General features: G+C 39.6%; 1 protein-coding gene across 1 annotated transcript in view; it reads left to right on the top strand.

Annotated features, from left to right (window-relative positions):
* Positions 1-309: 309 nt before the first annotated feature.
* Positions 310-14,333, top strand: part of hs3st4 (heparan sulfate (glucosamine) 3-O-sulfotransferase 4) — a 121,292-nt gene continuing 107,268 nt past the window's right edge. The window contains exon 1 of the mRNA XM_065257044.2: positions 310-1,602. Within this exon, the coding sequence (XP_065113116.1) occupies positions 1,007-1,602 (596 nt within the window). The 5' untranslated portion in view covers positions 310-1,006. The remainder of the gene's footprint in view (positions 1,603-14,333) is intronic.

The raw sequence follows: 14,333 nt of genomic DNA, 5'->3' as shown, positions 1-14,333 counted from the left end.
AATTAATAAGATATATATATATATATATTTTTTTTTTTTTAACGAAACCTTTAAGACGTATGCATAAATGTATAAAAATGTTAATGCACTATTCAAACACGACAGTATATTTTTTATATAAAAACACAATTATTTATTGCTTTATTTTATTATTTATATAAAAATTAATAAAACAATATTTATTAAAATATGAATTTAAATACAACTTATTTATTTTCTGATCCCACGGGATGCTGTTTCTCTGCGTAAAATTATAAGCTTTTCTGCTCTCACCCACAATAAGAAATTGCGCACGTGTTTGTAGAAACCAGTGGGTGTACCAGTATTTTACTGTAGTATTATTCCAGTTTGTGGATGAGCCCACGGCTGATGCGCACATCACGTCTACCAATCAACACGAGGCGCACTCTCAGCCACTGAGAGCAGTCAATGAATATTTATGCCGAGGCTGCTCACTCTCCAGCGCGCAAAGTTAGTGGATTACCAGTGGGAGGATGTGTCCGTGATACAACATCAGCACCTCGTTTGGATTAAGATCCATCGTTTTCGCCGATTGCCACTTCAAATCAGCGGTGCGAAGGACGGCGGTGTCAAAATTGCACTCCAAAATCTCGTTTCGGGGGGAGACGCGCCGTGCGCATCACTTCAAAGACTTTGCTCTTTCTTTCCCCTTTCCTTCTAAGATGCCCAGTCTTGGTCTATCGTCAGCATCAGCCCACATCAAACCGGGCTGCTCGTTTGAAAGGACGCCCGACCGCAGCCTTTCTAATCTGCAAGTTCAATCCGATAAATTGTGACAAAGGCTGTCAGCGTCGCAATAAGAAATCGATACTCGAGGCGTTCTTCTGGAATTTAAACGATCTCAAGTGAACCTAGCGTGGGGCGCTTTTGCTCCTCAGATGTTTCAGATGTTGATGGTGACAGATTATTGTTGTTGAGTGTCCATGCGAGACTTGGGGTGGAAACATGTCTGGCCACTTCTCTGAGGGGATCGCTGCTATCAGAGATGGCATTTTGGTCCAGTACTTCGGTTTTTACTTCTAAAGTGCCCCGGAAGATCTTATTCATGTTCACCCTCTCCCTATCTGTCACCTATTTGTTTTATAGCTTGATGAGCTGTTACAACTCCTTTCAGTTCCAGGAGAACTACGTCTATCAGGGGAGGCTGGTGACCGAGGAGACAACTTTGGTCACGCTGAGGGAGAAACTTTACTCCCCCACTTCCCAAGTGTACCTGGACGAGGAGTTAATCGAAAGGACGGCGACCGTCTCGAGCGTTATAAATAACGTGGGGGTCGAGGAGAGGACAGCGGGATGGGTGCGAGCTCGGGCGGCCACCCCGAGCAGCGTTTCGGGCGCAGCGGCCGCCGCCGAGCGCGAACACCCGGAGTTCAGCACCACGGACAGCGACCTGCGGAGAGCCGTGAACTGCACCTCGGATTACGGCGTGAAAAAACTACCACAAGCCATTATAATCGGAGTGAAGAAAGGGGGTACAAGGGCTCTGCTCGAAGCTTTGCGGGTACATCCCGACGTTCGGGCTGTTGGGAACGAGCCACACTTTTTTGATAGGAACTACGAGAAGGGTCTGGACTGGTACAGGTGCGCGCATTCATATTTCTATATACTTTATAATGGAGTTCAGTTTCTTGTTTTGTTTGCTTTGAAAAGTGCACGTTTTAAAGATATTTTTAAAGATATTTTATTGTATTATTTGGTATGAAAAATGGTTTAGCTATTTAAGTAAAGAATATTATTATTAAAAAAAAGTTATTTAAGACTTAAGAAAACACAGAACATCCTTACAAATCATATTTACGCTCATTTAGATGTTAAATATTTTCTCATGTCTTGCATAATTTAATCATCCCAAATAATCTATAGTATATTTACATACTGTATATAGTAAACAGTAGCATTTTTTATTTTATTTTGTAAATGTATAGTATTATGTAGTATTAATTATTATGAGTTGAGATTAACTAAATACTGTTCGTTAATATTTATTAATATTTACTAAGGTTTAGTTCAAAAACACAGCATTTACTACAGTTTACTATAGTAAGTACTAAAGTATACCTTGTTTTTCATGTGGCTGCAAGTTTGCACAATAATATTAATAATGATAAAATTAAAGAAGACATTGACATCATATAGGTGTCTAAAACTATCCGCAAATCAGGACTGTCTGTTTAATCGGGTGTACTTGGAGATGTTATGAATTCCCAGCAAGAGTGTGGTACAGGAATGCTGCTTGATACAAAATTCCAAAATGACTTGGTGGTCATTTGCATATGTTTTTCCAGAAAGACAAATTAGTCACAGTCATTAAGTCACTAGGCCCATACATATGTGATGATTCAAATGTGACAGAGCTGCAGAAGATGTGACATAATTTCTACGGCATCCATTGTCTGTTTCATTTCATGCTGGATACATGCTCACAATCGCCGCTCGATAGAGCCAGGTGTACTGAATGGTCTGTTGAGCACTTTCAGCATGCCTTGGTTTCAAGCTCCCAGGTGTGCTTATATCATGAGGTGCTTACTCAGGTGTGTGTGCCCCCCCAAACCCATCCTCAACTGCTCCCGGTCCACTTTCAGCCCGCATTAGCTAGAAGAAACCTAGCTAGTCCACATCTCCCTATGCTATTTACAATCCGTGCAGATACCGCCTCCAGATTAAAGACGTTTCTCTTTTAAGGGGCAGTTTTACCCATGCTTAACATCATTCAGCGTAATAGCTGGAGATGCTCATATAGAGAGGATCCGAGAGGCAAAGACTGAAGAAGCTGAAGAAGCATTAAGCTGCGCTGTGCGGCGCGTTTGGCGGCACTTCGAGTCTTCTAGCCTTGGCCTGTGACTCAGAGCTTTGGGGCTCAGCAACATCTGCTACAATTCACTTTAGAGGAACCCACACTCATAACCGCTCATTTGGCCGAGTGTTAATGCGAGCTGTTTCATTACAGCCGTTGTATGCGAGGCTCATTAGATCAGTGGATGCCAAGCTTACATAAATAACACCTAGGAGTGCTTGTGTGTTTTAATGTCCCGGAGCCTGGAAAATCCCTTAAGCAGCCTTAAATTTGTTTCTGCATCCGTTCGCTGCAGGACACACGGATTGCATGAATCTTAGGCATGCTGTGGCTTACTGTGCATACGAACGGGAACGATATCACAACATGTAGTAACTCTATCGAGGCTAGTAATACACAACAGTGTATTACAATTCTTGTAATATTTAACTAGCTGAACATTTTAATACACATTTTATCTGATGACATATCATCATATACCTACAGTAGCCTACAACACACTTACAATATAGTTTGTGTTTATATGTCGGCTTTGGTGCCTGAGTTCATAATCTCACCAAATACTTCAAACTGATTTGCTTCAGCGGCTCATTTAACATTTCGCTGTAAAGCTTAACCACACGACACGTGAAGTAAACGTGAAGAATTTGTGCATTAATGATTTTAGACACCGATGAATAATTGCACTTAAACCCATGGCAAAAAAAAGGCAACACGGTTAACAAATTGCCTATGCAGTACACAGAGATGGCCTAAACAGGCCTGTGCCGGATTTAAAGGCCTAATTATACAGTAAATATGAAGTGGAATGGTTTTTCATATATTTTAGAAAGAGTTAGGTAATCTTCTCAGTCGTGAAATATAATGGTATGACCTGGCATTGTATGACCTGACACAATGTTCGAAAGGCTTTTCAAAGAGAACCGGACACCCTTTTAAACTCCATGCTGTTTTTTAAAGAAGTTTCGCTTTCACCGAGGTGGTAATACGTTGCTTCTGTCAAGTAATAATAGGTTGGCATTATCAGAAGAATCATGCCTCTGATGGGATCTATGCTTGGCTCAGTGCAGAAAGCCAAAAAGGAATTATACCTGTGCAAAATGGAGATCTGATTGTTCCCCCTTTAAAAGACATTCATGCTGCTTTTATAAATAATAATTTATTGTACATGTTGATTTTAAATACACATTAAATATACATTGTAAATATATATAACACTTCCTGGTAACCATTAAGACAAATGCTATCTTTTAAAATACAGTCTGACATGTTATTCATTCATTCTATTCAGTGATATTCAGAAGCGACCGTATTCATCTGTTTGACCTCAGGAGAATGTTTCAATCTTTGTGTCTAATCATGAGCATGTAAAAGTGGAGGCCTTTCAAAAGATGCAGCATTGCCAACACCAAGGTCTCTTTCTTTTCTGTTGGAGATAAAATAAATTCTGATCAATGAGAGCTGTACTGTGCCAAAGCCCACGCATGGCTCTTACTCCATACATGGATACACAATGAAGCCCTTTAATTTCACCTATTTATTCCCTGATGCCCCTTTGTTTCTTGCCAAAGAGTAAAATATGTGATCAGAAATGTCCTATTTTGTGGAAATGTTCTCAGTTAGAATGAATATGTTGGGTGTATATCTTTGTATGTAGCATTAATAGAGAAATAACTATCAATGTGTATGATTTGTCTAAATACATTTTTTGTTGGCATGCTACGTATGCTTTGAATAAGAAATAGTTCAGCAAAAATGAAAACGCTGTCATAATTTACTCATCCTCATTCTGTATGATGTTCTTTCATATATGGATTGCAAAAATGTGTTTTAAGAAAATACGCTCTGTTCTGTTCCTTATAATGAAAGTAAAGGTCACTATGGCTGTCGACGTCTAAAATGACAAAAACATCATAGAAAATTGTCCTATACAAATATATCAAGTCTTCTAAAGCCGTTTAATAGCTTTGTGTGACAAACAAACCATTTAGTCATTCATTCTCAACAGCCTCACTCCCGATTTACTTTTATTATATGGAACATTAGTGATATAGTACTCTAGACCGATTTCTGCTTTCTCTGACTTGTCTCGGACTTGTTCCTTCAAAGACTCGGTCTTGGACCACAGTGTGAGGAGAAGGACTCGTAATTTCAGACCGGGTTTTCGAGTAAAACTCATTTTTTATGTTAATATAAAAAACACACAACAATGCAATGCAAAGATACTGCCATCAGAGCCGTTTAAATAGGCAGAAGATGATGCATGTGGTAGGGATTTTTTAAATGATAGTAAAAGCATAGTTCATATTTAGATGTTAAGACTGCTCCTCGAAACCAGTGGTTCTCAAACTTTTTCCGCGTGCGGCCCCCCTTGTGTACCGTGCATTCCTTTGCGGCCCCCCAAAGAAAATGTATGACAAAAAACTGTTCTAAAATCTAACATATTAATTAAACAAAACATATTAAATTATAAAAAAGTAGGGCTGTTGGTTAGTAGCGTTATTTTTTTAGTTTTAATTACACAGAACTTATGATAAATGAATGTATTTTATAAAATTTCATAAAACTGGGGCCCCCCTGGCACCATCTTGCAGAACCACTGCTCAATTCCCAATCTTGCTTAGTCTGTAGGCCTTACTGTTAATTGGGGTGATATTAAATCATGAATATGAAATCTGACTTGGTCTCGACTCAGACTTGCTTCCTCAAAGACTCGGTTTTGACTCTGACTCGACTGTATTTGAAAACCAACAGACTCGGTCTTGACTCGGTCTCGACTCTGCAAAGACTCGGTCTTGACTTGGACTCAGTATAGGCGGTCTCGTCCCCATCACTTTGGAACATATATACTATTAACAATATTTACCTTTTTGGTCCAAAGATGCAAGAACATCATACTGTGCACCAAATAACACTATAGGATTGGAGCAAAAAATAACACAATTTCCTAATTTGGCTTTTTCCGAAACTAAACCCAGAATCCTCCCCAGCGCTATAAAGCGAACCATCTGTGGGTTTGTGAAGAGTGTGAACAGCATGGAGAGTTAATTTTTCATATCGGAAGCTGAGACGTGAGCCCTGACAGGAGGAGAGAGTGGCAGACGTAGATCCACTGCTGAGCAAAGCAGGACAGAACCCAAATCCAGCATTTATCCCATGTTTACCCTGGCGCTCTGCAGTTCAACCCCTACTCTTGCCTTCTGACTGCTGGCTTTAAACTGCGAGGGGAAAACGGTTTGCTCCCCAGCTCGGGCTGGACGCCGTCTCCCCGCGCAGCTTGGCTCCTGCGCTGGGATGCCCCAGTCTGCCTGTTCCTGATAAGCCTCCGCCAAGACACGCGAGAACGCACCTCTGGGTACTCGAATGCCAACGCTGCAGTGTTGGAATTAAACTTTTTAATTAGCAGCACGGCCCTGTGCCTGTCGAGAGAATGGACCGCTGTAGTGGGGTCTGTCTCATCCCACTATTTCCACTTAATTAAATTCACCAGCACAAGAGGTGACTGCAGGAGCGTCTATCGTGACACTTCACATGTTTATCTCCTCGCCTGTCATCTTTGACTGGGTGCAAACATACTGCCGATTCAACGGCTATATTATTCTGTGGTCCCTGTAATGTTGTGCTTTTTGCATTTGTGTTGCTTTCCATGTTCAATGCCATATGACTTTGACATTGCATCTGTGTCAGTAACAGGAGTGTAGGCATGTGTTTTGTTTGCATTTTGTTATTTCGTTATAATCGCTGAAACAAATAGCTGACCTCAGAGACAGCTATCCAAACAATTTCGCCACCGATGACATCTGCATTAAACATAAAAAATGAGACCTCATGCTCAAAAAATGAAAATCCCATCAGTTGGAAATGTTCCCTCTGTATTAGATACATCCCTCCCTTCAGCTATTTGATAAGGTGGTGGAAACAATTTCGGCTGATGTAAAAAGTGCTCCGCACCATAAATGATGCCTATGTGCATTGCTGACTGATGCGCTACAAATAGACTCTTGCTATTACTTTGTTTTGACGTATTGATGATATGTAGACATCTTCTGGAACCTGCTTTTTGGTGCACGGATACACATGCGCGTATTGTTTGGCCCTCCGGAAACAATCCCAGACAGCAATCTTGACAGTTCAATTACATCTGGGATTTAAAGTCAAAGAGCATTAAGGCGTGAGCGTTCGCACAGTGCCGCGGACTACGGGAAAGGTTCTGTGTTGCCTAAAGAATCAAGGTGAAAAGTGAGCTCATATTGCAGAATTTACTCAGGGGTTGGCCTTCCGGGGTCCTCCGGCCCACTGCTTTTGTGGCATCGGTTATAAGGCGAATCACTCCATTTCATCTTTGAGGGCTGAGAAAGAAAAAGCCAGCCAGCATCAAGTGTGTTCCTACTGTTTTGGACTCTGTCTTTTCTTACTCATTTCTCCAACTGACAGCAGTCCTCTCCTCCTGCTGGGCTGAATCCTGCGACCGGGTTATGAGTGGTGTTCGTCATTCAATTTCACAAGTTTAATTCGGTTACGCCATGAATCTTATTTGTCAATTTAATTTGCGGACATAAAAAATTGGCACGGTACACAATTTGCCATTAATGCACAGCTTCTGCCCGGTTGTCGATAACCTACTATAGGCTGATTTCAGACTTCTCATCACAGGGCAAACAGGAAGTTGAGATCTGTTCTGTCGCGGCTGGTGACTTTTCTTCCGAAAGGCACAAATTCTAAATATGTGTTTGTTGCATCATGTGAACCATGTGCATCATGTGTTTTGTCAAAATACGTGCCTGCTGCACATGTCTTGAAAGGGTTTATGATAAAAGAGACCCAACCAATTATCACGTTTACAAAATACACGCAAGACAACTTAACGCTAAACTCTGATTACACATGAGATTAAGCGATTATCTGACGTAAGTGTTTGTTTATCATAAACCCTTTAGACCAACCTGATCTCACAAATTTCTGTGGCATTCTCATGGATCTCCGCATTTTTCCTTGGGCCCTGCCATGGAGTTTCTTTTCCGTGGCATTCTCACGAATTGATTACTCAACTGTTTTGTCCTATTTTCTTACCATTGTCGCTTCAGTTTAGGGTTAGATTTACGTAAAATGACATCCTTACCCAAACCCAACTCTAACCCCAACGCCAGGCGACAATTGTTTAAAGTTTAGAAAATATAAAAGAATAAATCAGAAAAATAGTATAAACCAATACTTAAAGTGACATCCTAACGCAACACCAAATCTAACCCTAAACCAAAGTGGCAATGGTTTGAAAATAAGAAAAAGCAGTTGAGTAACCAATCCTACTAAACACAGGACGTCGGATAGACGTGCAGATCATGTCTATATTGGGGCCGTCGGTCCATGACCAATTCTGGACATCTATTCGACGTCCAAACTAGGTCCACTATTTGGACGTCCAACCATGACCCTACTTGAACGCCATATTTACGGGCAAGATTTGACGTTTGAACTGGGTAATTTTTTGGACGTCATATTTACGGGCAATATTTGATGTTTGAACTGGATAATTTTTTGGACGTCATTTGGACATCTATGACAGGCCTATATGTCTATATTACATGATGAGGCCTATAAAAATGTGTTTATTTACAAATGTCAGCATTATTGTACCAACATGATTAATACATACAAATACTCTATATTATTTATACAGTACTGTTTTTTCTGATTTCTTGAATTACATTACAAATTCATCTAAATGTACAATTAAAAATCTGTAATTAAATGTGTAGTTCGTTATATTAAAAGTATATGACCATACTAACAATTTAACATGAAAATATTCTCACATATTCTCATAATGTTGAGTTCATGGTATCAATGCAATAAGTGTGCCTTATATACAATGTAAAGATATGGCCGTGTGGCCAAGTGGTTAAGGAGACTTGTTTGTAACCCAGAAATCGATAGTTTGAACCCCACAGCCAGTAGGAAATGACTGAAGTGTTTTGGTGTAGCAGTGCGGGTAAAGTGCAGAGACAATCATCTCTTTTCGCTTTTTTCATGTCTCTTTTCCTTACACGGAGGTCCTACGGATGTCAACATATAGACGTGCAGAAGACGTCGAAAAAAAGACGTTGCCTGGCGTTACAAAACAACACCTTTTATGGACCGGATTCGGACGTCCAAAAATTACATGAAAAAGACGTCATTCCGACGTCACTTTGTGCAGTGGGATCCGTGAGAATGCCACAAAAAAATGCAGGGATCCATGAGAATGCCATGGAAAAATTTGCAAAATAATCAGTGACTATCCCACGGAACTTTGTGAGATCATGTTGTTTAGACGCATGTGCAGTAGAGGTCGACCGATTTATCGGCCGGCCGATTAATTGGCCGATTTTTGGCATATTTAAAAAAATCGGCTTTGGCCGATTTTGCTGCAAAATTAGGCCGATTAATAGGCAGGCGCATCTGCGGGCACCTAAGCGCTGTTGTAGAACTCGTGACGCTGCCTGCCTCTTGCTGCAAGCAGCTCGCTCCCGTCTCGTGTGTGTGCAGCCATGCCTTGTTCACAAACAGCTTTTCTAAATGATGGCGGATCGCGCGAATTAAGCAGCCAGTACAACAGCGCGACGGGCTTATGTCTCGCGGTGCACTGTCCGTGCAAAGATTAGGCTCATTTCATGTGATTAATGAGTGATGATGAGTTTTGTTTGCGTGACAGAGAGAGAAGAGCCGCGCCCGCACGCTTTCTGTCTCCCTGCTTTTATTACTCAAAACAAAACTGACCCGATGGCGAAATTCGGAAGACCAAATCATATCCACCGAGGAAATGTTTTTCGTGTTGTTACAGTAAGACTTTGTTTACAGTTTTGCGCTGCTCAGCCTGGATTAGAACACAGCGCGTCCGATTCGCGAACTGACTCCTTTGAACGGATTCGTTTGAATGAACGATTGAAACAACAGATCTGTCCCAACACTAAAGTCACAAGAAGTCACTGTCAGCACAATCAGTCACTTATAGCGTCTCAGAAATGAGAATGTAAATGTGTTTAAAAAGATTTGCCCTAAATAACAGTCTCAACTAAAAAACATAGACCATGTTAACTTTATGATAAATAAATATTTTATCAGGTCTACCAAATAAGGATTTTATCCTACAAAGCAATAAAAGCCATGGTAAAAAACTGATCAAAGATGATGACGGCAGAGTGTCAGGTAATATCTGTGTCTGATAAATGCATGGTGCAGAGGAGGTTGTAAAACTCTTCAGAAAGACCAGTCATATATTTTTAAATACTTTGACTTAAATAGTGACATTTGCGTTTAAAATATCTGCTAATAATGATGAGAACATTTTGATTATTATGTACATATAGAAAATCGGCCAAACATATCGGCCATCGGCTGCCCTGATTTCTAAAAAATCGGCATCGGCCAGAAAAAAAGCATATCGGTCGACCTCTAGTGTGCAGCAGGCACTTATTTTGGCAAGACGCATGATGTACGGTTCACATGTCGCAACAAATACATATTTTGACATGATGAGCCACACACATGACGGGATAAAAACATGTTGTGACAGACTTCGCATCGTGCGCCCTCGAAAAAGAAGTCACTGGCCGCCACTGGATCTCTTGCAGGTTTTCCCAACATTTAAAATAAATTGTGAAAATGACAGTCTTAGCCAAAAATAAAGTATAAACATAAATCATGTTGAGTTTCCAATAATTCTCCCGGAGATTATTTACTTTCCACTGAATTGTCGTGATGTATTTCCAGTCAGAAGGAACAATGATTCCATTTGAGCGCGAGCTAGTTTACATCCATCTTAAAATCCATCTAAATGAGACTTTCTGGGAAAAACAGGCGTGTCAATCATACTTGTCAAGATTCCAATTTTCTCCCTGCATTTCCTGCAGCAACCCCACCCAACCACCCCACTTATCCACGTGAGTGATGCAGTCTCGAGAAACCTGCCAACATCAAACCCATGCAGTTCAGATGGAAACTTTGACACGTTCGGGTCACGCGGTGAGGGCAAACGTGCTGTTAGTACATTTCACGGCTGCTCTTTTGACCTGACATTTACCTTTCCGAGGCTTGCTCTTTCTGTGAAGAGCTGTGAGTGGGCAAAAATAAAAAATCAGGCATCCTGCTAGGAATGTGACACATGGCTTCACCCACATCTACCTGTGACATCTTACACGGTACACACAGAAATCATAATACGCCACACTCTGACAGATAGAGTTAACTGTTGGATGGCGGTACGATTGATTGAAGACAATGGTTTTCCTGCTGTTTCCCAACAAGCAGATGCGCACAAAAAAGATCTGTGACATGATCTCGCACCACCCGTTCCAGCGACACGCTGCTCAGATAGAAGATTGTGACAGTTTTAATTCAATTATGGCATTGAGATGTGCTTACACGCCGTAGGTGTGAACTAATTCCCCTGTAAACACCCCTCTGTCACAAACACATTCATTGGCTTCCAGGATCTGATTTGTTATGATTGTCCCATTGCCTTTGAAGTTTCTGTTTACTTATTCATGTTCTTTTCCCGCCTGGAATCACCACGAGGTAGTCAGGCAGAATACATTTAGCAAGGCGTTAAACAATGGATGGATGTAATATTGGAAGCGTAAACCGGCTGCGACGTAACAGGCCGGAGTTCTGGTGATTATATTGTTTAAACAAACCCAGTGGATCTGTACTTCGGTGACTTTGAATGAGATTTTTGGAACTTTTCCTGTAGCGTGGTCTGTTGAGGTTTCACGTGGCCTGCCATCAGTTATATGCACACACCATAAATCAAACAGCGCATGAGAGCGCCGCTGAAGTCTCACCGCAGCTCACTATAGTTTTCTACAGCAACCGCCACATGTGCCAAATATCCTTTGAGACCTGGACTATAAGCTGATGGGATGAAAAGGCTTTTAAGGATTAGGTTAAATGCTAATTGGTATATCAGAAGGTGATTGTTTTGCCTTGCTAATTTGAAATATTGGCATTTGAGATTTAGGTAGGGGTTGGTTTTGTTGATTTGCTTTGCTTGTTCTGTGATGGGCTTGTTATAGACTGTGAGTGTTGCTGTATACACTTTTAAATTATGAACAATCTCTTGACAATAATTAGTCATAGTAAAAGGTATAGGGGTGGTTCCCCGGACAGGGATTAGTTTATACCAGGACTAGGTCTTAGTTTAATAAGGAAATATAACTAGTTTTAACAAACATGCCTTACTAAAAACATCACTTGTGTGCATTTTGAGGCAAAGCAAAAGGTACTGATGTATTTTAAGATACGTCAGTGCAAGATGTTTTCAGTTTGGACAGCTCTTACATTTATTTTAGTCTAGGACTACTCTAATCCCGGTCCGGGAAACTGCCTATAGTCTTTTAAAGGGATAGTTCACCCAAAAATGAATATCTCTCATGTTGTTACAAACCTGTATATATTTCTCTGTTCTGATGACCACAAAGGAAGATATTTTGAGGAACGTTTAACTTCTTACACTCTGAGGCTATTTTGGGGATTTCCGCCTGGATTTGGCCTACCCAATTTCAAAAGCTTCCCATACCCACATGCAGAGGTGCACATACAAAAGTTTGGTATCATTTTACAGGAAACCCTTTGAAATTACATTAAAAGCTGCTGTTTGTGACAAATATTGTTATTTATGTTGTTTTTCATATGATAAAACACCAAATTTTCCTTTTTATGTTGTAAACACTGTCTTTGATAGTGTATAACTCTGGTTTTGTGTGCTCTAGCAGACTGCAGACAGTTCTGGTTGTTACCATCAGCAGACAGAAAAACACCCAAAAAAGAATGAACTCTTTAGCATGTAGCATTCAAAAGTTATTCTTATTTTACTGAAGGGTGTGAAAATACATTTTTCATATAAATATTAATTTTTTTGTTTTGCACATATAATAAATAGCAAGGGATTATTCATACACACAACCAAAGAAAATGCTGTGAATGGACTCATTTTTTAGAGTGGTACTGGGTCCATGATAGACCATTACAAATTACAGGAATATTTTATATTAAGTCAAAATAAGATAATTCTGGACCCAGTACAGGGTCCCAGAGTTAAAGAAGTTAAAACTGAGACCATGAGCCCCATTCACTGAAAAAAATCTCCGGTTGCACATGATTTAATACAATTTTCTTAAAATGATTTTTGTTTAAAAAATTGTTCGATCTTCTTAATTTAATTATGTACACCAGTTCAACATGATTGAATCAAATTTTCTTAAAATTAATTTTTATTTTAAAGGATTAGTCCATATTCTTAAAGAAAAAAATCCTGATAATTTACTCACCACCATGTCATCCAAAATGTTGATGTTTTTCTTTGTTCAGTTGAGAAGAACTTATGTTTTTTGAGGAAAACATTCCAGGATTTTTATCATTTTAATGGACTTTAATGGACCCCAACATGTAACAGTTTTAATGCAGTTTAAACTTGCAGTTTCAACAGAGTTTCAAAGGACTCTAAACGATCCCAAACGAGGCATAAGGGTCTTATCTAGCGAAACGATTGTCATTTTTTACAAGAAACATAAAAAATATGCAATTATTTTTAAATAACAACTTCTCGTCTTCTTCCGGTCCTGTGACGCGCCAGTGCAACCTCACTTAATACATCATCATGTCAAGAGGTCTCGGATGACGAATGCGAAACTACACCCCAGTGTTTACAAGTGTGGAGAAAGAGGACCGTTCCGACGTTGTTGTATGTGGAATGATACTAATTAATGTCTTTGTGTCAGTTTATTGTTTACAATGGTCCACAAATGTGGGTTTCATATATGTAACACGTGACCTTTCTACGTCATTACACAATTACGTGTGGTCGCACTGGTGCGTCACAGGACCGGAGATAGACGAGAAGTTGTGGTTTAAAAGTGCATATTTTTATTTTTATTGTCAAAAATGACAATCATTTTGCTAGATAAGACCCTTATGCCTTATTTTGGGGATAATTTAGAGTCCTTTGAAACTGCAATTTTATACTGCATTAAAACTTGTTACATGTTGGGGTCCATTAAAGTCCATTAAAATGAGAAAAATCCTGGAATGTTTTCCTCAAAAAACATAATTTCTTCTCGACTGAACAAAGAAAGACATCAACATTTTGGATGACATGGTGGTGAGTAAATTATCTGGATTTTTTTGTTTTGTTTAGAAAATTGACTAATCCTTTAAGAAAACCTCATTTAATTTTGTGCAACCAAAGTTTTTTTTTTTCAGTGTTCACTTCCATATTATTCCTTTTCCGAAACTTTTGATCAGTTTGGTTTTGGCACAACCTAAAATGAACCTTCATACAAAATTCTCCCTAGTTCAATGTATTTTACATTCATCCCTAAATTTTATCTATTGATCCTCATTTAAATTCTCTTCAAGCTTTAGTCTCCTCTTTTATCTCAAAAAGGTTAAAACATGTTTTATGATTTACAGCAACAGACTGAATAAAAGCTAAAGTATTTAAATAAAACACTCTCCTCCATAAAGTGCAGTTCAGGTCACCAGT

Source organism: Paramisgurnus dabryanus, chromosome 3 (genome assembly GCF_030506205.2).
Source record: "Paramisgurnus dabryanus chromosome 3, PD_genome_1.1, whole genome shotgun sequence".
Classification (NCBI taxonomy): Eukaryota; Metazoa; Chordata; class Actinopteri; order Cypriniformes; family Cobitidae; genus Paramisgurnus; species Paramisgurnus dabryanus.
The sequence above is the reverse complement of the archived record's forward strand: the minus strand, read 5'-3'. Positions and strand labels throughout refer to the sequence as shown.